This window comes from Cervus canadensis, chromosome 10 (assembly GCF_019320065.1).
Source record: "Cervus canadensis isolate Bull #8, Minnesota chromosome 10, ASM1932006v1, whole genome shotgun sequence".
Lineage (NCBI taxonomy): Eukaryota > Metazoa > Chordata > Mammalia > Artiodactyla > Cervidae > Cervus > Cervus canadensis.
The window spans coordinates 51,365,798-51,392,157 of record NC_057395.1 but is presented as its reverse complement, the minus strand read 5'-3'; the positions used below and the strand labels follow the sequence as shown (position 1 = coordinate 51,392,157).

Sequence of the window (26,360 nt, the reverse complement as noted above, 5' to 3'; positions counted from 1 at the left end):
TGTGGGCGGGGGCACAGCGACGGCCAAGTACTGCCGCCCACAGCGGTGAAGGCCGGTGGCCGCGGCCTCATCACGTGACCCGGACGGGCGGAAGCGGAAGTGCCTGCCTGCCGCCCAAGCTGGGCGGGTGTACCTGGCGCTGGCAAGCAGCAGTTTGTTGCAGCCATGGACTGCTACACCGCGAACTGGAACCCACTCGGGGACTCTGCTTTTTACCGGTGAGCCGCCCAGCCCTCCTGCCCACGGCCTGGTTACCCCGCTAGCCCTCCGGCTCGAGTCTTCGGGTGGAGCCGGCGGCGCGCGACCCCGCTTCTACTGGCGGTGGATCTGCCCCTCGCCGGCGCTCGCCCTTGTATCTGCCGCTTAACGCGCAGCCTCCTAGGGCCGGTCCTTCCCCTTCTGCGGAGAAGGGAAATGAGACAAACCTGGTCACACAAGTAGGGGCACAGCCCAGCTCAATCCCAGGGCTGTCACCCTCTGGAAGAATGTTCACATCACACTGTGGGTGGCTGCCCTCTGGAGACAGTGAGTGCTTTATCTCTTGTCGGGAAGTGCTGCTGAAGTCAGACCGCTGGATGCTCCTGGGGGGCGGGGTTGCACAGCTTGCAGGTGACATTACTGACCAACGCTGGGAAAAAGCGAACTGTCAATAAATCAGGCGGCGAGTGAGCATGCCCTGCTAAGGTCAGCCCTCTCATGGGAGTTGTGGAGTCCTTAAACCACTAATCTTTCTAAACTGTAGACTGGTCATATCATTACCCTAATTATAAGTTTTTGCAGTACTTTCCCTTATAAGATAAAGTACAAATTCCTTACCATGTTATATCTATAAACCGGCCCCATTTGTCTCTTCGGCTTCCTGAGTTGTTACCCAAAACTGTGTTCAGTTGGGCAGAACAAGATCTCAACACACCGTGATGTTTCCTGACTCCCTGTGTTTGCACCAGCCTGCAGTTCCTTCTGTGGGCACTGCCATTTTCCTCTTTACTTCACTGGAGAATTCTAGCTCATCCTTCGGGGCTTAATTTAAGGGTTTTAATCCCAATAGAGTTGACTTTCATCTGACTTTCCTTTGGGTCTCAATGCTAAGGTTGTTACTTATGACACATTAGGGCAATATTTGTATAGGTTTCTTCTGCTAAACCAAATTCCTTGAGGGCTGAATGCATATTTCTTGCATTTCTTTATCTCTTATGTATTTAGAACAGTGCCTGCTATGTGCATGCATGCTGAGTTGCTTCAGTTGTGTCCGACTCTTTGTGGACTGTAGCCTGTCAGGCTCCTCTGTCCATGGGATTCTCCAGGCAAGAATACTGGAGGGGGTTGCCATGCCCTTCTCCAAGGGATCTTCCCAGTCCAGGGATTGAACCCTTGTCTTCTGTGTCTCCTGAATCGGCAGGCAGGTTCTTTACCATTAGTGCCATAAAGTTTTTAAAAAAATAACTTTGTTCATTGCAATTGAAGATCACAAAGAAATCACATTGGAGTCTTATTTCAATAGAAGACAGCTGTTCATGCTAGTGAAACCATATACCATTGTTATGCACATATTAGACTTCTCAGTGTAATTTTTGATGCATAAAATGTCAGCACTTAACACTTCTGAGATGGACAAATGCCTTGATGCAATTTTTAGATATCCATTGCATTTGTCTTTTGTTTCTAATTCTTATAAATATTCCTGTACATTGTGAAAAAATCGGCAAAAATTTAGTGTGATGTCAGAAGGAAATAGCTGATTTAAACTATTTTTGTGGAGAAGGGGTGTCACTTGACATGGGTTGCCATGTAATTTAGTGTTTACAACACAACATATACTTTTAAAACCATTGACTTGTATTACTTTTGAAAATATGTGTTGCATACACAGGCTTGTGAGAGTACTGAAAATGATGACCTCATTACCATAGAACTTCTGTTTATCATATGAAGTCTTAGCTTTGTTTATACACTAATAAAATTTTAAATGAGTGTAAGTGTTGAGTGCATGCTATAGACATGACCACTGTTGCTACCCTATCCTAGCCTACCCTGTACTTCCAGAAAGGAGTAGAAGTGTTAGCCCTGCTATAGAAGATGTATTATTCTTGGTAATGGGTGTTGAGCCTTTCTGTGTACTAGACCGACAGACAAAAGTGTGCAGACAGAAGTGTGCTCAGTTGTGTCAGACTCTTTGGGGACCCCATGAACTGTAACTCACCAGGCTTCTCTGTCCATGGAATTTTCCAGGCAAGAATACTGGAGTGGGTTGCTATTTCCTGCCCCAGGGGATCTTCCTGACCCAGGGATCGAACCCGAGTTTCTTGCATCTTCTGATTGGCAGGCGGAGTCTTTACCACTGTGCCACCTGGGAAGCCCTTATAGGTTCTCTGCCAGAGTAAACAAATATTTAAAGTATAGGTGCAGATACTTGGTTTTATTTGTATTTGTGCATAGTCTTATGCCAGAACTTAAAATGTTCAAATAAGTGAATGAATGATAAACAGGTGGCACACATTTCAAGTTCTGTCTACAGGATAGGATTCTTTTGCATCTGGAAAAATGACTAATTTGGGAGGGTAAGGAGAGGGAAGGTGTTGGTTCTTGTGAGGCTTGAGAATTTTAGCCACTTTTATCCTAAAAACCAATTTGGGATAATACCATTAAATAATGTTGCCCAACCATTGCCAGGCAGAATGTATATTGGGCCAGTAGAAAAACATGGGCCCTTTCTGCCCTCAGAGCCTACAGCCAGCAGGGAGATAGTTGGTACCCACTAATCATTCTATTTGGGGCTTCCCTGGTGGCTCAGTCAGTAAAGAATATGCCTGTGATACAGGAGACCAAGGTTCGATCCCTGAGTCAGGAAGATCCCCTGGAGAAAGAAAGGGCAACCCACTCCAGTATCTTGCCTGGGAAGTCCCATGGACAGAGGACCATGGCAGGCAACAGTTCATGGGGTCACAAAAGTTGGACGTGACTTAGCAACTAAACCACCACCGCCAGTGACTCTATTTGGTCTTCCTGATGGCTCAGTGGTGAAGAATCCACCTGCAATGCAGGACACGTGGGTTTGATCCCTGGCTTGGGAAGATCCCCTGGAAGAGGAAATGGCAATCCACGCTAGTATTCTTGCCTGGAAAATCCCATGGACAGAGGAGCCTGGTGGGCTACAGTACATTGGGCTGAAAAAAGTTGGGTACTACTGGCCACATGAATGACTGTTTGATCATGAGCACTGCAATTGGGGCTTCCCTGGCGGCTCAGATGTAAAGAATCTGCCTGTGATGTGGGAGACCTGGGTTCGATCCCAGGGTAGGGAAAATCCCTTAAAGAAGGGGATTTTCTCCAGTATTCTTGCCTGGAGAATTCCGTGGACAGAGGAGCCTGATGAGCTAGAGTCCATATTGTCACAAAGAGTTGGACATGACTGAGTGACTGACATTTTTTCACACTTTTCACTGAGGTAAAAGGTTATGTAGGACCCTCAGGAAGCATATAACAGTTTGGTAAGTCAGAGGTAAAGAAGACTTTCTGAAGGAGACAATGCCCCATCCAGAAGATAGGAAGATTTAAATACAGGGAATGGGATCCAAGAATATATACAAAGGTCCTGAGGCGGAAGAGACAGGGACACTCTCAATGACCTAAATAGAGCCAGTGTGTTGCAGTGCTACACTGTTGCATTTGTCCTTTGTTTCTAATTTTTATAAATATGCCTGTACATTGTGAAAAAAATGGCAAAAATTTTAAGGCAGTGAAGTCAGTGGGAAGTAACAGTGATTTAAACTATTTTTGTGGAAAAGGGATGTCACTTAACATGGGTTGCCATGTAACTTAGTGTTTACAACACAACATATACTTTTTAAAATATTGACTTGTATTACTTTTGAAAATATGTGTTTTTCAAAAGGCAAGGGGCCAGGACAAGAGACAGGTAAATGTCTTCTCCCAGCAGCCATACCCTATAGGGCCTTATAGACCATTTTTATTTGAAGAACGATGGGAAGCCTAAATGAAAGGATTAATGTGATTGAATTTGCCTGTGTGCGTGTGCATTTTAAATTCATTCTGGAGGCAATGGGGGTGGGGGACAACTTGAAAGGTGCAAGCAAGAATGGAGCCAAGGGAGACTAGGTTATGTCTTAGGTTAGGAGGCTCATGGAGTAGACCAGGGAGAAGTTGATGGTGATGAGCACTAGAGATGGAGAGAAGGGGGGCTGTCTGGCAAATGGTAATGGCGGAAAATTGAAGGAGACTGTGATGAGTTGCATTTGATAGGGAGGAAGAAGAGCAGTGAATCCAGGATGACTTAGATTTGGGTCTTAAAAATAATGAGAAAGGAAGAGTGAATTTATTGGGGGAGAGAATGAGCTTGGTACTGAATACAGTGTATCAGGTACTTTAGAAACATCTATATAGTGAAAGAAAGGAGACTGAAGATACTACATTTTGTACTCTTCATAGAAGAAAGGTTAGCTATTTTAGTAGGTTTTATGGGTTGGTATGTTTGTTTTGCATGTATAAACATGAACTGTTAAAAAAACTGTGGTTAAATACACATAATATAAAATTTACTATCTTACTCATTATAAAATATGATCTAAGAGTGTTAAGTATATTCACATTGTTGTGTAGCCAATCTCCAGAACTTTCTCATCTTGCAAAATTGATTCATTAAATATTAACTCCGCATTCTCCCCTTGCCCCAGCCCTGGCAACCACCATTCTGTTTTGTGTTTCCATACATTTGATTACTCTAGATAGCTTGTGTAAGTGAAATCATAACAGTATTTGCTTTATTTTGGCTGGCTTAGTTCATTTAGCATACTGCCCTCAAGATTCATCCGTGTTGTAGAATGTATCAGAATTACCTTTTTAAGACTGAACAACATTCTAATGTATGTATACACCACATTTTATTTGTGCATTCATCTGTCAGTGGACACTTGGGTTACTTCCGCCTTGTGGCTATTGTGAATAATTCTGCTATGAACAGTGGTGTGTGAATATCTCTTTGAGATCCTATTTTCACCCAGAAATGGAATTTCTGGATCATATGGTAATTCTGTGTTTAATATTTTGAGGAACTATTCTACTGTTTTCCATGACAACTGCCCCATTTTACATTTCCAGAAACAATGCACAAGGATACTGTAGTAGTATTTTTTGTCTTTTAGATTATTTCTTTATTTTTGGTATGCTAGGTCGTTGTTGCTGTGCATGGGCTTTCTCTAGTTGCAGCAAGCAGGGGCTGCTGTTTGTTGTGACGCACAGGCTTCTCAATGCAGTGGCTTCTTTTGTTGCCGAGCATAGGTCTAGGGCACTTGGGCTCAGTGTAGTTGTGATGCACAGGCTTAGTTGATCTGTGGCGTGTGGAGTCTTCCCGGACCAGGGATCAAACACACTTCCCCTCCATTGGTAGGTGGATTCCTATCCCACTGGACCACCAGAAAAGTCCAGTAGTATTTCTTTTTAAAGCAGTCTGGAATCAAGGGGTTATAAAGAATCCATACACCTGCCAATGCAGGACACGTGGTTCAATCCCTGGGTCAGGAAAATCCTCTGGAGAAGGAAATTGCAACCCACTCCAATATTCCCAGGATTTTTGGGAAATGCTGTAGACACAGGAGCCTGGCAGGTTACAGTCCATAGGGTTGCAAAGAGTCGGTCACGACTTAGTGACTAAACAATAACGAAGGTGGTCTCTCTTCAGGGCCTGGGCATTTTGGAATTGATGGAATATTCCCCATGCTAAACCTAATGTGTTTCTTCCTTCTCAGTGTTCTGATAGCCCAGCCTGGGTAGGCTGGAGATCATCTGTTTTCACACAGCTCTTCTCTTACTGCAGTGAGTCATGCTTTTCCAGCAGTTCAGCTGCACTGCAGCAGGGATTTTGTCAGTGCTTCATGGAGGGGCTGGGATTGAAACCTTCCCTGCTGACAAAGGGTGTCTAGTCAAAGCTATGGTTTTTCCAGTAGTCATGTATGGATGTGAGAGTTGAACCATAAAGAAGGTTGAGTGCTGAAGAATGAATGCTTTCTAATTGTGGTGCTGGAGAAGACTCTTGAGAGTCCCTTGGACTGCAAAGTGATCAAACCAGTCAATCTTAAAGGAAATCAACCCTGAATATTCATTGGAAGGACTGATGCTCAAGCTGAAGCTCCAATACTTTGGCCACCTGATGCAAAGAGCTGACTCATTGGAAAAGACCTGATACTGGGAAAGATTAAAGGCAGGAGGAGAAGGGGGCAGCAGAGGATGAAATGGTTAGATAGCATCACCAACTCAATGGACATGAATCTGAGCAAACTCTGGGAGATGGTGAAGGACAGGGAAGCCTGGCGTGCTGTAGTGCATGGGATCACAGAGAGTCGGACATGACATAGTGACTGAATAGCAACAGGACCTGCTTTAGTGATTTTCTGGTATTCAAATCCAGGGTCCATTTACTGCTGCTATGGGAATTTCCACTTCCAGGACCTGCAGGTAGAAGAGAAATATGTAACTGGCCTTCCTCACTGAAGATATGACCTATCCTTAGAAAGTTCTCACTTCTAGACTTTTCTAAGATGCTGCTCTCTCTGCTGCTCTTACTCTGCCCATCTGTACTCCATGCCAACCTGTGGCAGAGCTTGAGTCACCTCACTGTCCCTGAGAAGCCTTCTTTACCTTGAAGGCTTGAGGAGGTGGCCCGTACTTTGTTGCTCTTCACTCCTTGAGCCTCACTCCTGTACCCCTGCGCCTCTTTCCCACTCCAGTCTATGTCGATGCTAATGTCCTGGACTGCAGTTGAAGGCTCCTTGATCCTCCCAGTTGCTGACTTCACCTCATGCTTCCCAGAGAGCTGGAAGTAATGGCCTAGAAGGGCCTAGGCTTCCCTGACAAAATCTGCCTGTTGTGTTCCCAGCCTGCTGAGGAGATAGGCCCCCACTTCCCTGTCTTCTGAGAAACCATGCACCCTCTACCTACACTCATGGCGCCTCAGGTTTCTCTGGCCATTCTTGCACAGGACTCCCTGCGTCAAGGTCACCCAAGGTGCTGTTGCATATACCTTCCTAGGGCAGATCTCCATTGTTTCTGGCATGGGTTCTTTGAATTTGATCTGTATTTTAATAAGCAGCCAGGTGTTTTTTCAGTGTAGGCCTCTGCATTGTTTTCCACCATCCCTACCCATAAGGGCTCACTATCAGATCTCAACTACTATATTCAAATCTCCCCAGCCTAACAGAAAATAAATTTCCCTATTCAAAAAATCAACAAAGCCCTTTTCAGCTCATCAAGGGTCTAGAAACTGCCATCTGTACTCGCTTCCATTTTCTCTCTTCCCACCAACCACTCACTTAGATAATCACAATGGTGTGATCACTCACCTAGAGCCAGACATTCTGGAATGTGAAGTCAAGTGGGCCTCAGGAAGCATCACTATGAACAAAGCTAGTGGAGGTGATGGAATTCCAGTTGAACTATTTCAAATCCTAAAAAGATAATGCTGTGAAAGTGCTGCAGTCAATATTCCAGCAAATTTGGAAAACTCAGCAGTGGCCACAAGACTGGAAAAGGTCAGTTTTCATTCCAATCCCAAAGAAAGGCAATGCCAAAGAATGCTCAAACTACCGCACAGTTACACTCATCTCATGCTAGTAAAGTAATGCTTAAAATTCTCCAAGCCAGGCTTCAGCAATACATGAACTGTGAACTTGCAGATGTTCAAGCTGGTTTTAGAAAAAGCAGAGGAACCAGAGATCAAATTGTCAACATCCGCTGGATCATCGAAAAAGCAAGAGAGTTCCAGAAAAATACCTGTTTCTGCTTTATCAACTATGCCAAAGTCTTTGACTGTGTGGATCACCACAAACTGTGGAAAATTCTGAAAGAGATGGGAATAGCAGACCGCCTGACCTGCCTCTTGGGAAACCTGTATGCAGGTCAGGAAGCAACGGTTAGAACTGGACATGGAACAACAGACTGGTTCCAAATAGGAAAAGGAGTACATCAAGGCTGTATATTGTCACCTTGCTTATTTAACTTATATGCAGAGTACATCATGAGAAACGCTGGGCTGGATAAAGCACAAGCTGGAATCATGATTGCTGGGGGAAATATCAATAACCTCAGATATGCAGATGACACCATCCTCATGGCAGAAAGTGAAGAACTAAAGAGCCTCTTGATGAAAGTGAAAGAGGAGAGTGAAAAAGTTGGCCTAAAACTCAACATTCATAAAAGCAAGATCATGGCATCCGGCCCCATCACTTCATGGCAATTAGATGGGGAAACAGTGGAAACAGTGTCAGAGTTTATTTTGAGGGGCTCCAAAATCACTGCAGATGATGACTGCAGCCATGAAATTAAAAGACGCTTACTCCTTGGAAGGAAAGTTATGACCAACCTAGATAGCATATTAAAAGCAGAGACATTACTTTGCCAACAAAGGTGCATCTAGTCAAGGCTGTGTTTTTTCCAGTAATTATGTATGGATGTGAGAGTTGGACTATAAAGAAAGCTGATCACTGAAGAATTGATGCTTTTGAACGGCGATGTTAGGGAAGACTCCTGAGAGTCCCTTGGACTGCAAGGAGATCAAACTAGTCCATCCTAAAGGAAATCACTCGTGAATATTCATTGGAAGGACTGATGCTGAAACTCCAATTCTTTGGCCACCTGATGCGAAGAACTAACTCATTGGAAAAGTCCCTGATTCTGGGAAAGATTAAAGGCAGGAGGAGAAGGGGACAACAGAAGATGAGATGGTTGGATGGCATCACCAACTTGATGGACATGAGTTTGAGTAAGCTCCGGGAGTTGGTGATGGACAGGGAAGCCTGGCTTGCTGCAGTCCATGGGGTCGCAAAGAGTCAGACACAGTTGAGTGACTGAACTGAACTGTGTGGTATTCATGCTGCGTCACAGCTATAGGCCATTGTATTGGATTGTCTGTTACGAGGGAAGGGAAGTTGAGATTGACAAGTGTTCTGAGGCTGATGGCCTTATCCTCTGCTATATATTCGTGTTTCCCCCTTGTGACAAGCAAGTCTGTGGAATTGACTGTGGAATGATTCTGATTAGGAGCTACCATACAGTGACTAAATAGGGGAAGTTTAGCCTAAAGAACTATTAAACTATGATAGCAAAGTAGCTATAAGATAACACTGTCCTTTCCTGGGGGCTGAGGATAACGGAAGGAAAAGTTGGAAGGGGGGTGCCCTCCCCAAGCAAGGTTCCGACCTTGCTGGAGAAGGTATAGTTGCAGCGCACTGAGAGGTGGGAGAGTTGCTGGTTTGCTGGGCCAGATCTGGTCCACAGTCACTGGATAAGCAGGAGGCAGCCCTCTTGGCCATGAATAGGTGGCAGGTGAGCCATAGCTGGTGGCCAGGTTCGTGGCCTTGCACAGGGAGCACCAGGCTGAGCAGGAGACCTAGAGCCTGCAGTATCTTGTGGAGAGAACCACAGGAAGGTCGATGGCCAGTCCAGGCCAAGGTTGTGAGGGATTGTGTGCTCTGGGCGCATGGTTGGGTCGGAGTGTCCCCAGATACCCTCATGCCCACACTGCTGACTGATCTTACAGCTGCTGGAAACAGCCAGAGACCCCCTTCCTCCTACAACGTCCCATTTCTACTGGCCAGCTACTGAGAAAGCTTAACATCTAGCTCACTATGGAGCACATGTTGAAGGTTGAATTTGGATCTGGGAGGTAATAAATTGATAACTAGCAGAGTCCTTTCTGTGGCTGATCAGCTTCGACAAGCACCCTCTACACACTTTTCAACTCCCTCACAATAACCAAACAGCTCTGTATTTCTGCTTCACGGGATACTACCATCTTTCTTATAAGTATACTACTCTTTCCCCAAATGAGGAGACATACTGTCTTAAGTCATTGTATCAATCACTATATGAGTTACTCCTCAAAATGAATTACAATCTTACTGAATATTCTGTTACCTAAAAATTGAGTTTAAAAATTAACCTTCAATAATTTGTGTATAAAAATGGCAAGGAGAGAAGATAATGGTTAGTATATACATATAAACACAAGCACATGACAAACACAGAGGAAATGCACAAAGTGGCTACAGTCTTCATTTCTGTAGCTGTTCACAAGATCATAGTTAATACCTATGGCTTCCTTCTTCAACTGCCCATCCCATATTTCCTTTGCCCTCAGCCAGAACCTTCACTGCTCTGTTCTTTACATAGTGAAGTGACCCAAACCTCAGTCATTCTGCTTTTTTTTGATTGCTGAGGTTTTTCATTAACCTTTTCCGTTAGACATGGAAGTACCAAGAGGTGCCCTAGAAGATCCCCTGGGTTTTAGACAAAGTCCTCCTTGCCTCCCTTATGTAGTAGCAACTTGATTTACCCTTGGCCCTCAGGATAATTACTTCAGCCAGTGGATTAACCCCATTTTCTTGCCTGTTGCTTCAGTGGCATAAGGAGCCCCAAATGGCAAGGTAGCACTCTTACCTTCCAGTTGAGTGGATCCATTGTTTTTATCCCCTGATGGAAACATTCTTCCCTTGGTGACTAAGCTTTACAAATCAATAGGTCTCAAAGTTAGTGAAACTGGAAACAATATTTTAAATTTTTATTTAAAAAATTTTTAGCTACCCTGGGTCCTCATTGCTGTGTGCAGGCTTTCTTTAGTTGTGGTGCACAGGCCCAGTAATTGAGGCTCTCAGTCTCTAGACTGTGGGCTCAGTAGTTGTGCACGGGCTTAGTTGCCTCGTGGTATGTGGAATCTTCAAGGACCAGGGATTGAACCCATGTTCCCTTCATGGAGGGGCAGATTCTTAACCCCTGGACCACCAGGGAAGTCCTAGAAGCAGTATTTTAATGAGTCATTAGGTTTGTAACTGAGAGGAGCCACTCCCACTTTCACCCCTTGATTCCCAGTCCCCCATGTTGTCTGTCCAGTTAATCCCGTGTAATGGTCTTTGATGCAAAGCCTAGACTTGCATCCTGTAAGACAGAGTCCCATATTTTTAGGTTACTGTCTCCCAGTTGGTCCTATAACTGAGTCATCAGTACATTTAGACCAGCCACTTCCGGGTAATGGGATGTAAGGTAAGGCTAGTTGATTCCATGTACCTAAGCCCACTGCTGCAGTTCCTTTGCTATGCAGTGAGATCCTTGATTAATTGCAAGGCTTTGCAGACTGCTGCAGTGGTAGGTGAGACATTCTGTAAGTACATAGATGGTGGAAGTTTGCTAGTGCAAAGGCATTACAGGTAAAGACAAATCTACATTCAGAATATGTATCCCAATGAAGACAGAGCTTTCCCTCCTCCATGGTGGAAGAAGTCCAGTGTAATCAACTTGTAGGCTTCTCCCCCAGGAGCAGTGCCATTTTGGGGCCACATATTGATCTCTGCTCTTAGCCGATTACTCAGCTGGTAAAGAATCCACCTGCAATGCGGGAGACCTGGGTTCGATCCCTGGGTTGGGAAGATCCCCTGGAGAAGGGAAAGGCTACCCACTCCAGTATTCTGGCCTGGAAAACTCCATGGACTTTATAGTCCATGGGGTCACTAAGAGTCGGACACGACTGAGCTTGTTTCACTTAGCTGATAACCACTCAGCAGTAGTGTTAGCCAGGTCAGCTGTGGAGAGGGAGGCTCCCAAGACGTCTGCCTCAAGTGAGGTCATCACAGGGTTTTCAAGCAGAGGAAGGCTAGTCTTCTCAACACAGGAGGGCAAGCTGCTTCCACTGTGAGGAAGACCCACGATGACTTGGGGTGTTCAAGATTGTCAGCTTCCTCTGGCTCTAACCAGTTATCTTCCTTCCATGTTTCAGGATTCCTTTCTTTTCTAATTAGTGTCTTAACTTTCACATGAGAGATGGTGTGCTGGAGAACTTAACTGTTATTGTTTAACAACCCATACAATTAAACTCTTTGATTCTCAGCAGTACCAGCTGTGTGACTACAAGAAATAAGAGATTCTTTTAGGCTGTTACAGAAGCTTTCTGCTTCTTAGACCATGACTTGAGCTGAAAGTTAATGGACCTAACCTTGTCATTTTGTTTTTGTAAATGTTCAAGTGCACTCAAAATAACTCATCCACACCATGGCCCTTGTAATCATCGTTATTGCCATACAATCAAGCACAGAAGTCATTCCCAAAGCATGTGTTTGACTTGGCATTTCACCACATTGAACTGCAGGTTTGGTTAATTGTGATGCTGCTGCATGCAGTGGGTTACTAGCAAACTAGTAACACAGTAGGGAACACAGCACTGTACCCAAGCCCAAGCACATGACCATACCAGTCCTCAAATCCCATCTTTAGAGTCAGGGAGATCCCCTGGAGAAGGAAATGGCAACCCACTCCAGTATTCTTGCCTGGAAAGTCCACGGACAGGGGAGCCTGGCGGGCTACAGTCCCTGGGGTTGCAAGAGTCAGACACGACTTCGCGGCTAGCTACCACCACTACCACTCCTGGGGCCGCTCCCTGCCCCAGGTAGTCTGGATCCAGTGAGGAGACGTAAACTGTGAAATTTCAATAAATAGAAGGGATTACTATACTGTGACAAAGATTAACTAAGATGTGAGAAAAGTTTATATGGTAGCTCAGGACTAAGGGAGAGTACTCAAGGAACAACAAACTTGGGAGGGAGGCCCTTCCCCAGGCTGGGGTTCAGGCCTCAGAGAAAATGCAGTCGCAGACCACTGGATGGCAGTGAAGTTTGCTAGTTTCCCTGGGCCAGAGCTTCTCTGATAGCTCATTTGGTGAAGAATCCGCCTGCAATTCAGGAAACCCTCGTTCAATTCCTGGGTCAGGAAGGTCATCTGGAGAAGGAATAGGCTACCCACTCCAGTATTCTTGGGCTTCCCTTGCAGCTCAGCTGATAAAGAATCCTCCTGCAATGTGGGAGACCTGGGTTTGATCCCTGGGTGGGAAGATCCCCTGGAGAAGAGAAAGGCTAACCACTCCAGTATTCTGGCCTGGAGAATTCCATGGACTGGATAGTCTGTCAGGTGGCAAACAGTCGGACATGACTGAGTGACTTTCATTTTCACTTCACTGGGCCAGAGCTGGTCCACAGTTGCTTGGGAAGCAGGAAGCAGCCCTCTGGGTTTCAGAGGGTAGGGGGCACAGGAGAACTACAGCTAGGGGTCAGTGGTGTGGACGTGTAGAGAGAGTTGGGGAGCTGACGCTGGTAGCCTGGGGCATACAGTATCTGTAACGCAAGCCACAACTAGTGACTTGGGTGCATGGTTTTGCAGAGAGGGTCAGTGGAAATGCTTGAGGGCACGGGCAGGGGAAGCAGTGGCCAGGCATCATGGCATGCAGAGGAAGTAGGTCCTGGCAGAGGCAAGAAGCCCAAAAATGCTGTGTCTGTCCAGGGAGTCAGTCTGGACGAGCCTTGGAGGTTGCTGCATGGCCAGGTCAGAGCATCACCAGATGTCCTCACATCCTGGCTTCTAGCCAGCTGCCGGGCTGGAATCAGCAGGAGAGCCTGTTCCTCATGCAGCGTTCTTTCAGCGCCCTCTGCTGAGAAGGCTCAACATCATGCTCACTGTGAAGGAGAAATGCTTAAAAGAATACCATCTGTTATCACAGAACACATATGGAAGGGAGCTGAGCATCAGTGAATTGATAACTGGCATGCTAGGTCTTTTTAAACATCTATCTTTCCATCAGATTTCATCTAAGGATTTTAATAACAAAATACCAGAAGAAATGCATATGTGGTATAAGTTCAAATAAATAACAAAAGTGTATGGGTAAAGCAGTAAAGAATCTGCCTGCCACTGCAGGTGTGGGTTTGATCCCTGGGTTGAGTAAGATACCTGAAGAAGGAAATGGCTACCTACTCTAATATTCTTGCCTGGAAAACTCCATGGACAGAAGAGCCTGGTGGACTATAGTCCCTGGGGTCGCAGCGTCAGACATGACCTAGTGATAAGGACCAGATATAGCCTATATAGCCAAATTGTCCATCTCCTTATTCCCCTCCCCCATTTATCACCTTCTCCAGAGATAACCACTGTCTCTCCATACTGGCTTAGTGTGGAGGCCTATGAGAGTTTTTCTTTGTATTGATACACATACAAATGAGTATATGTAAATATGCCTGTAAAAATATTTACTCAGTTTTTTATTACATAGTGGACTCATATGGTTCATACTACACTGTATTTTGTCTTTTTTAACAATATATTTTCGAGATCACTTCATGTCAGTATACACAGTTACTTTGTTAATGGGTGCAAAATATTCCCCAGAATGGGCATACAATGTTTATTTAACCAGTCTTGTTTGAATGGGCATTTAAGGAGATTTTTTTCCAGGATTTGTTTTTTTGGAACTATTTTAAACAGTGCTGCAGTGTATTCATACTTTTGTGTACTTGTGCAAGTAGTTTTATAGGTTAGATTTTTGAAAGGAAATTGCTAAGTTAGAGTGTGTACACATTTAAAAGTTGGATACATAGTGCTTCATTTTCTTCCATAAGGGTTGAACCATATTACACTCCCAATATATGAGAACGTTTTCATTTTTCCATACCTTCGCAGTATTGCATGTTATTTATTAATCTCTTAATTTTTGCTATTCAGATGGCCAAAACATCAAAATAACTTTTAAATTCATATTTACCTAGTTGTTAAGTATGTTTATTCATACCCTTTGATTATTTTTCTGTTGTTTCTTTTGATTTGTAAAGGAGCTCTTTACATGTTCTCCATAATAACTCTTTTTTACAAATTTTCTCACTGTGATCACTTGACTTTTATGTATTAATTTTTATGGAGTGCTCATTTTATTTAACCTGTGCTCTTTTCAAAGTGAAAGTCTCTCAGTTGTGTCTGACTCTTTGCGACCCTATGGACTATATATAGTCCATGGAATTCTTCAGGCTAGAATACTAGAGTGGGAAGCCTTTCCCTTCTCCAGGGGATCTTCCCAACCCAGGGATCAAACCCAGGTCTCCCGCATTGCAGGTGGATTCTTTACCAGCTGAGCCACAAGGGAAGCATGTGTATTAATTTTTAACATACATATGTTAAAAGTCCATGTTATAAAGTCTATCAGTCTTTTCCTTTGTAATTTCTGGGTTTTGTGTCTGGTGCTGGAAGAATTTTCCATAGTTAACATTATGAAAATATCAGCTTTTATAGTCTCAAGTTTTTTATGTTTCATTTTAAAATATTTTCACATAGTTATGATACAACCTTTGATCATTTTTCTTTTCACTTTTTTTTTTACAATTAATTAGAGCCTTTTGTATTTTAAAGAACAGCAATCCTTTTTCATATGTGTTACATTTTTTCATTTTTTCCCCTTCTCATAGTTTGTCTTCCTAGTTTGTTTTTGATAGATTTCTTTAGCATATAAATTTTTTTTGGCTGTGCCACATGGCATGTGGGATCTTAGTTCTCCAACAAGGGCCGAGTTGTGGCGTCTTAACCACTGAACTGCCAAGGAAGTCTCTATAAAAATTTTTTAATGTTAATTATTTTAATAAATAACTGTGACTGTAGTTTAAAAGCTCAGTAAAGCTCAGTCTCATTCCCATCCCTTCTCTTCTTCAACTGATTCTACCCCTCACCTGCAAGTAATCACTGTTATTAGATTCTTAGAACCTTTCCACAGTCTCTTTTTTCAAGTAAAAGTAAATATAAATATGTATTGTTTTTACACCTTTTACATAGAAGTATACAGAAAGTCTTAATTTGTATTTAGAAGCACTTGTTATTTCTCTTAGTGACTTCCAGACTTTATATCATGTTTAGGAAATTTTTTTTCTACTTTGAGATTGTAAAAATAAACAAGATTTTGTTCTGATATGGCTTATTTTTTAACATTTAAATCTTGAATTTCATCTAGAAAATGTTATTACAGAGATTAAGTAATGAAATAGCATTTATTGTGATTCTTCCTATATGGCCCATTGTCTCATTGCAAGTATCAGCTTGCCCCATCTTTATTATTGGGATGGCCAAAAGGCTCCTTCAGTTTTTTCTGTAAGGTGGTTCTAGCAGCACTTAGTTGTCTTTAACTTCATTTGAAATAAGTTTGTTAGGTTGTATTGTGACAGCTGTCATCAGCGTGCATTTTTTAAAAAACTTACCAAAATTGGTGAATTTTTGTGTAACCATTTTAATACTGATCATAGAAGAAAAAGCAACATTTTCAGCATATTATGCTTTGTTATTTCAAGAAAAGTATGAATGCATCTGAAACCTACAAAAAACTTTGTACAACATATGGAAACAGTGCTGTGATTGATTGAACATGTCAAAAGTAGTTTGTGAAGTTTTGTGCTGCAGATTTCTCACTGGATCGTTCTCCATGGTCCAGTAGACCAGTTGAAGTTGATGGTGATCAAATCAAGACATTAATTGAGAGTAATCAATGTTATACCATGAGGGAGATAGCCAACATATTCAAAATATCCAGATCAAGCATTGAAAATCATTCGCATCAGCTTGGTTATGTTTTGTTTTGGCTGCATTGGGTCTTAGTTGTGCTTCATTGCATCATATGGGATCTTCTGTTGTGATGCATGGACTCTCTCATTGTGGTTCTCGGGCTCTGTTGCTTTGTGGCATGTGGGGTCTTAGTTCCCTGACCAGGGATCAAACCTGTGTCCCCTGCATTGCAAGGCAGATTCTTAACCACTGGATCACCAGGGAAGTCCCCAGCTTGGTTATGTTAATTGCTTTAATGTTTGGGTTCCCATAAGTTAAGTGAAGAAAAACCTTCTTGACTGAAGAAAAACCTTCTTGACCATATTTCCACCTGTGTTTCTCTACTGAAATTTAATGAAAATGTTCTGTTTTTAAAACAAATTGTGACAGATGATGAAAATTGGATACTGTGTAATAATGTGGAACAGAAGTGATCATGGGGCAAGTGAAATGAACCATCACCAACTACACCAAAGGCTGGTCTTCATCTAAAGAAGGTGATGTGTATTTGGTGGATTGGAAGGGAGTCCTCTATTACAAGTTCCTTCCAGAAAAATGATTAATTCCAAGTACTGCTCCCAGTTAGACCAACTGTACTCTGACAAAAAGCGTCTGAAATTAGTCAGTAGGAAACACGTAATCTTCTGTCAGGATAATACAAGACCATGTATTTCTTTGATGACCAGGCAAAAACTGTTACAACTTGGCGAGAAGTTCTGAGGCATCCACTGTATTCAGCAGACATTGCACCTCTGGATGTCCGTTTATTTTGATCTTTACAGAATTCTCTTGGTGGGAAAAAATTTCAATTACCTGGAAGGTAAAGGGCACCTGGAACAGTTCTTTAGTCAAAGAGATAAGTTTTGGGAAGGACTTCCCTGGTGGTGCAGTGGATAAGAATCCACCTGCCAATGTAGGAGACACGGGTTCGATCCCTGTTCTGGTTAGACCCCACATGCCTTGGAGCAGCCAAACCTGTGTGCCACAACTGCTGAGCCCCTGTGCTGCAGCTACTGAAGCCCTCTCGCCTAGAACAGTGCTCCCCAGGACAAGAGAAGCCCACCACAATGAAAAGCCCAGGCACTGCAACAAAGAGTAGCTCCCGCTCACTGCAGCTGGAGAAAGCGCACACGTAGCAACAAAGACCTAGCACTGCCAAAAATAAATAAATAAATTTTTAAAGTTTTGGGAAGATGAAATTAGGAAGTTAACTGAAATATGGGAGAAGGTAGTGGAACAAAATGGTAAATACATTGTTCAATAAAGTTGTTGGTGAAATTGAAAATTGTGTTTTTTATTTTTACTTAAAAAGCCAAAGGAACATTTTGGCTAACTCAGTACAACCTCTGTCTAGTCTCAGGTCTTTTTCTGGACTGTCTTCGCTTCCATTGATCTGTTTGCTTATTCTTGTGCCAAAACAAGTTTTAATTAACTTTAGCTTTTAAGTGTACTTGGTATCTGATGTATATCTGTTTTCATATTTTCAAATGTTCTTAAATATTTTCTCTTTCAGATGATCTTCCTCCTCCACCCCTCAAATGAACTATCGAATCAGTTTGTGCTTCCCTACCCACCAAAAAGTTGGGCTGATTTTTATTGGAATTCTTACCCATCTATAGATCCTTTAGAATATTTCCCCATGGCTTCTCTATCCTTGAGTAAAGCAATTTGATTTTGCTAAAAAGTTTTATTAGGCTTATTCTCGGATATCTTATAGTTTTATTGATATCACAGTTAGGATCTTTTTTAAAGTTATGTTTCTAATTAGTTCTTGCTATTGTATAGAAAACTCATTGGTATAGAGAATATATTGATTTTTGTTCATTACTTAGCTAGCTCTTTCATTGTTTCATAAACTGCTTTGAATTTTCTGAGTTGATAGTCTCATGATTTGTATTGATAAATAGTAGCAATCTCTTTCTTCAAAATGGAAACCTGTTTCTTTTTTTTCTCTTAAATTATTTTGGCTAGAATGCCATTTTTCTCTTGAATTATTTTGGCTAGAATTCCAAGAAGAATGTCAATAGAGATGATGGAGCCTCTCTCACCTTCTGAGATAACCCCACTCTCTGTCTGTGGAGTGTGTTGCTTTCTAAATAAATCCGATTCTTACCTATCCAAAAAAAAAAGGGAGACGATGGGCATCTTCCTGATCTTTAATGGGAAGGCTCCTGAAATGATCCTAGCTGAAATACCTTCCTTCTTGAACTTTGTCTTCTCTTGTATTCTGGAGTAGTGTCCACTCCTTCTCTGTACACTTTTCCCCACCTCCAACCATCGAATTATGGCATTCCTTAAGCCCCCTACTCTGTCTTCTCATGCAGCACATGTCTTGGTGATCCATATACATTTCAGATTGCAGTCATCTTGTGCCAGTTTGTAATTTCAGTTACCTCCTATGAGTCAAGCATTCACAGATTGGCATCTGGAGCCCACGACTCGCCCAGCTCTGGGCTCACTAACGAGCTCCTCTTGGATTTCTTCCAGGCAGTGTTCACTCAGTACCTCTAAAATTGAGTTCATCCTCAACAGGCTGGAGCCCTGGGTATGAGGCCCATAACCAGATTCAGTGTTAAGAACCAGAAATAGAAGAAAGGCTGCCTAAGCTGAGAGGCCCTCCTGCAGAGTCTTATTTTCTGCCAGTGGAGACCAAGCCAACCACCTCACCCTAGTCCCACCTCACTCTGTGCTCTACTTACTGGCCACATAGCCTGCCCCCCCAACACCCTCTACTTCCTCACCTGCTGTCCCTAGGATGTCCCACACAGTTTCTAGTCCTCACCCTCCTCCTTTCCCCTGAGGGGACCTGTGGAGGTCAGTTGGAAGCATTAGGGGGCACCTCTGGTGCTTACTCCATGTGGATGCAGGGTCGTGACGAGACTGATCTCTGCTTGTCTCTGTGTGGGCAGGAAATATGAGCTGTATAGCATGGACTGGGACCTGAAGGAGGAACTGAGGGACTGCCTCGTGGCTGCTGCACCCTATGGGGGCCCCATTGGTAAGTCACCCCTCTGTCACTGCATGCTTTGGGACCATGGGATGAACTCAGGGTCCTTGTTTCCTGGGGGCCTTGCTGTTGAGTGGTTCTTGCTGGCCTATGCTACCCACCCTCACCCCACCTTACTGAGATGTTTTTAATTGTGGTCTTGTGAGGCCTGCCACATGTGGTATGGGCCTTTGGAACTAGTTCATAGGCCTGCTTCGCATGGAGTGGGCCTGGGCAACTAGGACAGAAGGTTTCTGCTCAAACCACAGCACTGCTGAGGAACCCCTGGCGGAAGGAGAAGCCTGCCAGTGCCCGGCCAGTTCTCGAGATCTACTCAGCTTCCGGGGTGCCTCTGGCCAGTCTGTTGGTGAGCACCCTGCCTTCCCTGTGGCTGGGGCCTTTACAGGATTCTGCATCCTGAGGACAGCCTCTGGAGCCTCTCTCTCATCTGCAGTGGAAGAGTGGGCCCGTGGTGTCCCTGGGCTGGTCAGCTGAGGAGGAGCTGCTCTGCGTGCAGGAAGATGGAGTTGTGCTGGTTTATGGGCTGCACGGTGACTTCCGGAGACACTTCAGCATGGGCAATGTAGGGGGCCCCGGGGGCTGGGGGAAAGGGATGGAGTCTGGGACTCTCTCACTCCCTCAACCTACGACCCCTTTCTCCAGGAGGTGCTTCAGAACCGGGTTCTGGATGCCCGGATCTTCCATACTGAGTTTGGTTCTGGGGTGGCCATCCTCACAGGAGCCCACCGCTTCACCCTCAGTGCCAATGTGAGTGACCTCAAACTCCGCCGGATGCCAGAGGTGCCAGGTGAGCCCTGATACCCCTGGAGCAGCATTCACTGCCCACAAATGTGCCTCCTGTCCATGGGATCATCAGAGGCAGAAACTGTGGGCTCTGGGCGGTCTAAGGTTGTCCTTTTCCATGACCATAGGTCTGCAGAGTGCACCCTCGTGCTGGACCGCAGTGTGCCAGGACCGAGTGGCACACATTCTCCTGGCTGTAGGACCTGATCTTTACCTCCTGGACCATGCAGCTTGCTCTGCGGTGGTGAGGAGCCTTGGTTGGGAGTGAACCGGAGGGACTGGGGGAGCTAGTGGGAGACCCTTAAAAGTCAGTCTGTCTGGTGTTCCCCCTGGCCCTGCCCCAGACACCCCCTGGCCTGGCCCCAGGAGTGAGCAGCTTCCTGCAGATGGCTGTCTCCTTCACCTACAGACACCTGGCGCTCTTCACAGACACAGGCTACATCTGGATGGGGACAGCATCTCTCAAGGTAGAGGGCATCTCTCAGAGCACTATGCCTTGTCTGGGAAAGATGTGTGGGGCATAGGGGAAGAACTTTCCAACCAGACTGGTGATGGCTGGGATAGGGCCATGACATTCCCTGCACTCTTTCAGGAGAAGCTGTGTGAGTTCAACTGCAACATCCGGGCCCCCCCGAAGCAGATGGTCTGGTGAGGATGGGTGAGGGGTGTTGTTCTCATGGAAGTGAATGTGCACATAGCCTTGTCTCCTGGGACACACTGATTCATCCTGTCTACTGACCAGACAAGCAGAGCTTGAATCTTGTCTTCCCTGCTAGTGCACATTTAAGGGAAACCCCAGTTCCCGGTGGGTCCCAGTGTTCCAGGAAGCTGACGGGCACAAGGAGAGAGGGAAGCAAATAAATCAGCCAGAGAAGTGAAATAAAGGGCAGCAAGCCTATGCAGAGTTCCCCAAGGCAGAGTGATACAGACAGTGATGTGGGGACATGACTGTGGGCCAGGCATCCTGTGTGTTAATCCCAGATGTGTGTGTGTGCACTCAGGTGCAGCCGTCCACGCAGCAAGGAGAAGGCCGTTGTGGTGGCCTGGGAGAGGCGGCTGATGGTGGTTGGCGATGCACCGGAGAGCATCCAGTATCCTTGGAGGGCTGCTGAGGGGTAGGGGAGGGGGCCCGCCCCGCCCCATCCCTCGTTACTCTTAGGGACCTTGACCACACTCAGGTTCGTGCTGGATGAGGACTCCTACCTGGTGCCTGAGTTGGACGGGGTCCGAGTCTTCTCCCGCAGTACCCACGAGTTCCTGCACGAGGTTCCAGGTGAGGTCCTCAGAAGAGCACTGAGTGACCGGGTCAGGGGCTCCTCAGCACCACAGCTGCTGGACCAGTGCCCCAGAGCAGAATCAGGGCTCTGAGGCAGGGCTGAGGATTTCCTGACCACCCCCTGTCTCCCACTCACCATTTTCCTCCCCCAGTGGCCAGTGAGGAAATCTTTAAAATTGCCTCGATGGCCCCTGGAGCGCTGTTGTTGGAGGCTCAGAAGGAGTATGAGGTAAAGCCTTGGGCCTTTCCTGGGGCCTCAAGCCACTTGCCTTCCCCTTCCCCTAATTGACCCAGCCCCTGTTTCTGCAGCCAAGTGCTACCTTTCAAGACAGGGGTTCAGGCAGGGCACGGGCTGGGCCAGGCTGGGCTAGAGAGAGCCGGCTCAGTTGGACTGAAGGGACTTGGTGTCTTCTGAGTGGTGATAGGGAGGGCCAGGGAGCCCTTCCAGTCTAGTCACAAATCAGGGCTCTATCAAGAGATCTCAGGGCCTCAGAGAACTGCACTGACTGGGGGTGTGTGCAGACACCTTGGGTGGTGGGCTGAGGGGATTTGCGCTCCGGCCTCTGCAACCTTCCAAACCTGCCACCATAGCCTGAGGGTTTGGGAGCCAGACTTAGAGGTGTTCTTGGTCATGACGCACTGTCCCTGGCACTTTCCCTCCACCCCAGAAAGAGAGCCAGAAGGCAGATGAGTACCTGCGGGAGATCCAGGAGCTGGGGCAGCTGCCGCAGGCTGTGCAGCAGTGCATCGAGGCTGCAGGACACGAGCACTGGCCAGACATGCAGAAGAGTCTGCTCAGGGTTGGCCTGGATGGCAGGGCTGGAGGGAGGGCAGGGTTTGGCTGGCAGAGGGGAAAGCCCTCCATTGCTCTCTGGCTCTTTTCAGGCGGCCTCCTTCGGAAAGTGTTTCCTGGACAGATTTCCACCTGACAGCTTTGTGCGCATGTGTCAGGACCTTCGTGTACTCAATGCCGTTCGGGACTATCACATCGGAATCCCCCTCACCTATAGCCAGTATCCTCAAGTGTGCTGACAGGGTGTTTACTTCCAGGGGTGGAAGGGCAAGGGGATGGAGATGCCACCTAAAGGTCCTTGGCAAACAGAACTTACCTCCCAGCTGGATCCTTAACTCGATGAAATACAGATACAAGCAACTCACTATCCAGGTGTTGCTAGACAGGTACAGCAAGCCCAAGGGTGTTGGGCGGAGGGCTGGAGGTGGGCAGACATTACAGCCCCCACTGTGCTCTTGTGGTCACTGCTCGTGATCTGTTTCCTTGGGATCGGGGAGCCTGGGGTTACAGGCTGGGGCCATTCTGTCCTGTCTCTACCCCACTTTATCCCTTGTTCCCTTTACCTCCCTTGTCTGCCAGGCTTGTGTTGCGGAGGCTTTACCCTCTGGCCATTCAGATATGTGAGTACCTGCGGCTTCCTGAAGTGCAGGGCGTCAGCAGAATCCTGGCCCACTGGGCCTGCTACAAGGTGAGGATATAGAACAGAGTCCAAGGGCAATTCAGGGTTTACAGGCCATGGTGAGGTGTAGGAAATAAGTGTAGGCTGAAAGAGTGGGTCTTGATCAAGGCAGCAGGGGTCGGGGTTAAGGGGTGAGAGCCAGATTGGTGACACTTCCTTCCCTCTCCAGGTACAACAGAAGGATGTGTCTGACGAGGATGTTGCTCGGGCCATTAATCAGAAGCTGGGGGACACGCCTGGTGTCTCCTACTCTGACATCGCTGCACGAGCCTACGGCTGTGGCCGCACGGAGCTGGCCATCAAGGTGTGGGTGCTTAGCCCTCCCTGGATGCTCTGATGTGGGTGTTAGCGGCCCCCGGGCCAGCTCCTCCTCTCTGTGCCTTCCTCCCCATCCCACAGCTGCTGGAATACGAGCCGCGCTCTGGGGAGCAAGTTCCCCTTCTCCTGAAGATGAAGAGGAGCAAACTGGCCCTGAGCAAGGCCATCGAGAGTGGGGATACTGATCTGGGTGAGCAGGGCTTGGGTGAGGACGAGCCTGGGGACCCTGGGCTCAGTGAGGGCTGGGCTGGAGCCCCGTCCCACCTCATCGTCCCACAGTGTTCACAGTGCTGCTGCACCTGAAGAATGAGCTGAACCGAGGAGATTTTTTCATGACGCTTCGGAACCAGCCCATGGCCTTAAGTTTGTACCGGCAGGTGTGTGCAGGGGCTGGGTGGGGTGGAGCCTGTGGAGCCCCCAAGTTGGCCTTGCTGATTGCCCACCTGCTGTCCCCAGTTCTGTAAGCATCAGGAGCTGGAGACGCTGAAGGACCTTTACAACCAGGATGACAACCACCAGGAGCTGGGCAGCTTCCACATCCGAGCCAGCTATGCTGCAGAGGAGGTCTGAGGGCCACAGGGCAGGTGGGGCCCACAAACTGGGCCATTGGTCTGGCTCCTTCTCCAGGAGTCTAGGCCCTGAATGTGCCACACACCCCATTTGATCCTCATTGTGGAGGGAGAGCTTGAGAAGATGTGAGGCGCCACGAGTTGGTCCCAGAGGAGCTAGTCATTCCCATTAGGGACACCAGCTCAGTGCTCCCAGCAGGAAAAGCTGGCACTGGTGACCCTAGGCACAGGGATTGGGGAGAAAACTGCAGCCTGAGTGGTGATGGCCGAGGTTCTTGTGCTGTGAGAGCCCTTTTGGTCTTTGCAGCGAATTGAGGGGCGAGTCGCAGCTCTACAGACTGCAGCCGACGCCTTCTACAAGGCCAAGAATGAGTTTGCAGCCAAGGTTTGGCCCGTTCTTCTCTAAGAACCTCCTCTCCTTACTTCCCAGTCTTCCTTCCTTGTCCCTCTCATCCCTGTCCCACCATATCCCTGTTCCCAGGCTACAGAGGATCAGATGCGGCTCCTACGGCTGCAGCGACGCCTAGAAGATGAGCTCGGGGGCCGGTTCTTAGACCTGTCTCTACATGACACGGTCACCACCCTCATTCTCAGTGGCCAAAACAAGCGCGCGGAGCAGCTGGCACGTGACTTTCGCATCCCTGACAAGAGGTAGTTGAGGGCCTGATCTGCATGTAGGTCCCGGGACCCCCTGCCCCTCCTGCAATGCCTCCATGCCCAGCTTTCCCACAGGCTCTGGTGGCTAAAGCTGACGGCCCTGGCAGATTTGGAAGACTGGGAGGAGCTAGAGAAGTTTTCTAAGAGCAAGAAATCACCCATTGGCTACCTGGTGAGGTGGGGCCCTTCCTCCAGCCCATCTCCAGTGAGGCAGTGCTGGGGAAACGACCAGGCTCCAATGGTCTGTTCACACATTTGCTCAGCTATCCCACAGAACTGGTGGGCACATTTCTGAGTCAGGCACAGGGGAGGATGGGCCCAAGTCTGCCTGCAAATGTTGGAGGAAAGGAGACTGAGCTGCTTTTCCCCAAGGAGGGCCACAGGGGACACTAGTGCCTGAAGGAAAGTCCTGTTGGCGGGGAGGAAGGGGCATAGGGAGAGTACATTTGCAAAGCAGTGGAGGATGTTGAGTGGTTTGTTTTCTATGGCAGGCAGTTCAGAGGTGTGGTAGGTTGGTCAAATAAGGGCAGCCATAAACTGCCCAAAACTCAGACCCTGGGAAGGCGGGAAATGCCTGCTGTGAGGGGTAACAGTGGATGGTGGCGTGGACGCATGGAAATAATTGATCTCAAAGCTCTAATAGAGCTTGGGGTAGGTTGTTTTCACCCAAAGAATTTTGAGACTACAACTGCTGTATGTGTGAGGGGTAGGAATCGGGGGGGATTATACAGACAGAAAGGTATATAAGATACATTGGGATAATGGATCCACTAGGTTTTTGCTCATGGACAGAGGAACTTTTGAGAGCTATGGTCCATAGGGTTGCAAAGAGATACAATTGATGTGACTTCCCACACAGGCTTGCTCATAAGAGGGAACAGGAGGGTTTTACCTGATCTCTTTCTACTCTCTTCTAAGCCCTTTGTGGAGATCTGCATGAAGCAACACAATAAATATGAGGCCAAGAAGTATGCTTCCCGCGTGGGTCCCGAGCAGAAGGTCAAGGCCTTGCTTCTCGTTGGGTGCGTCTGCTGAGAGCCCTGGGCCGCTGGGTGGCAGAGCCAGTGGGCTGATGAGAGGCACAATTTGTGCCCTTGGGCAGCTCAACACTATCTCCCCTTCTGCTCAAACTGCAGGGATGTGGCTCAGGCTGCGGACGTTGCCATTGAGCACCGGAATGAGGCAGAGATGAGCCTCGTATTGTCCCACTGCACTGGAGCCACAGATGGGGCCACAGCCGACAAGATTCAGCGGGCCCGGGCACAAGCCCAGAAGAAATGAGGGGCCTACCTGCTCATCTAGCTCTTCCCACAGAGCAAAACCCAAAAACCTGGGGTGGGAGCCAGGGTTCTGGTTGTAAATAAAGTTGAAACATTTTATAGCAGCAGCCCCCAACCTTTTTGGTACCGAGAACTGGTTTCATGGAAGACAATTTTTCTACAGGCTGGGGGTGGGAGGGGATGTTTTCATGATGATTCAAGCGCATTACCTTTTCTTAAATTTATTTTTTGGCTTCACTGAGTCTGTATTGCTGTGCGTGGGCTTTCTCTAGTTGCAGTGAGTGGGGGCTATTCTTCCTCGCGGTACTCGGGCTTCTCATCATGGTGGCTTCTCTCTTTGTGGAGCATGGGCTCTAGAGCAAGGGTTTCAGTAGTTGTGGCGCATGGGCTTAATTGCTCTGCAGAATGTGGGATCTTCCTGGACCAGGGATTGAATTTGTGTTCCCCGCATTGGCAGGCAGATCCTTAACCATTGGACCACCAGGGATGTCCCTCAAAACGAGTTACATTTACCATGCACTTTATTTCTAATCTAATGCCGCTTCTGATCTGACAGGAGGTACCAGTCCATGGCCTGGAAGTTGGGGACCCCTGTTTTAG

At 46.6% G+C, this 26,360-nt stretch overlaps 1 protein-coding gene across 4 annotated transcripts; it reads left to right on the top strand.

Moving 5' to 3' along the window:
* Positions 1–35: 35 nt before the first annotated feature.
* VPS16 (VPS16 core subunit of CORVET and HOPS complexes) lies at positions 36–25,867 on the top strand. Of its 4 annotated transcripts, none has more exons than XR_006271582.1 (24): positions 36–218; positions 19,308–19,396; positions 19,654–19,751; positions 19,839–19,967; positions 20,048–20,192; positions 20,317–20,432; positions 20,533–20,655; positions 20,781–20,836; positions 21,190–21,279; positions 21,367–21,461; positions 21,617–21,693; positions 22,133–22,264; positions 22,350–22,477; positions 22,608–22,643; positions 22,837–22,945; positions 23,106–23,240; positions 23,336–23,444; positions 23,534–23,631; positions 23,711–23,818; positions 24,131–24,208; positions 24,305–24,474; positions 24,556–24,657; positions 25,399–25,502; positions 25,617–25,758. XR_006271582.1 is itself a non-coding variant. In XM_043479607.1 (24 exons), the coding sequence occupies exons 1-24, from the start codon at positions 166–168 to the stop codon at positions 25,759–25,761; spliced, it is 2,520 nt and encodes an 839-aa protein (XP_043335542.1). In that variant the 5' UTR covers positions 36–165; the 3' UTR covers positions 25,762–25,867. The 4 variants fall into 4 exon arrangements, 1 of the variants encoding a protein (XP_043335542.1); XM_043479607.1 differs by having other exon boundaries at positions 24,556–24,652; positions 25,617–25,867; XR_006271583.1 differs by lacking the exon at positions 25,617–25,758 and having other exon boundaries at positions 24,545–24,652.
* The last annotated feature ends 493 nt before the right edge of the window (positions 25,868–26,360 follow it).

What these genes read in the sequence shown, in the direction of transcription:
- VPS16 (XM_043479607.1), top strand. Translation starts at nt 166, where the DNA reads ATGGACTGCTACACCGCGAACTGGAACCCACTCGGGGACTCTGCTTTT. An exon ending in AGGCTCAGAAGGAGTATGAG is followed by an intron (nt 21,694 to 22,132) that starts GTAAAGCCTTGG and finishes CCTCCACCCCAG; the next exon opens with AAAGAGAGCCAGAAGGCAGA. An exon ending in AATCACCCATTGGCTACCTG is followed by an intron (nt 24,653 to 25,398) that starts GTGAGGTGGGGC and finishes CTCTCTTCTAAG; the next exon opens with CCCTTTGTGGAGATCTGCAT.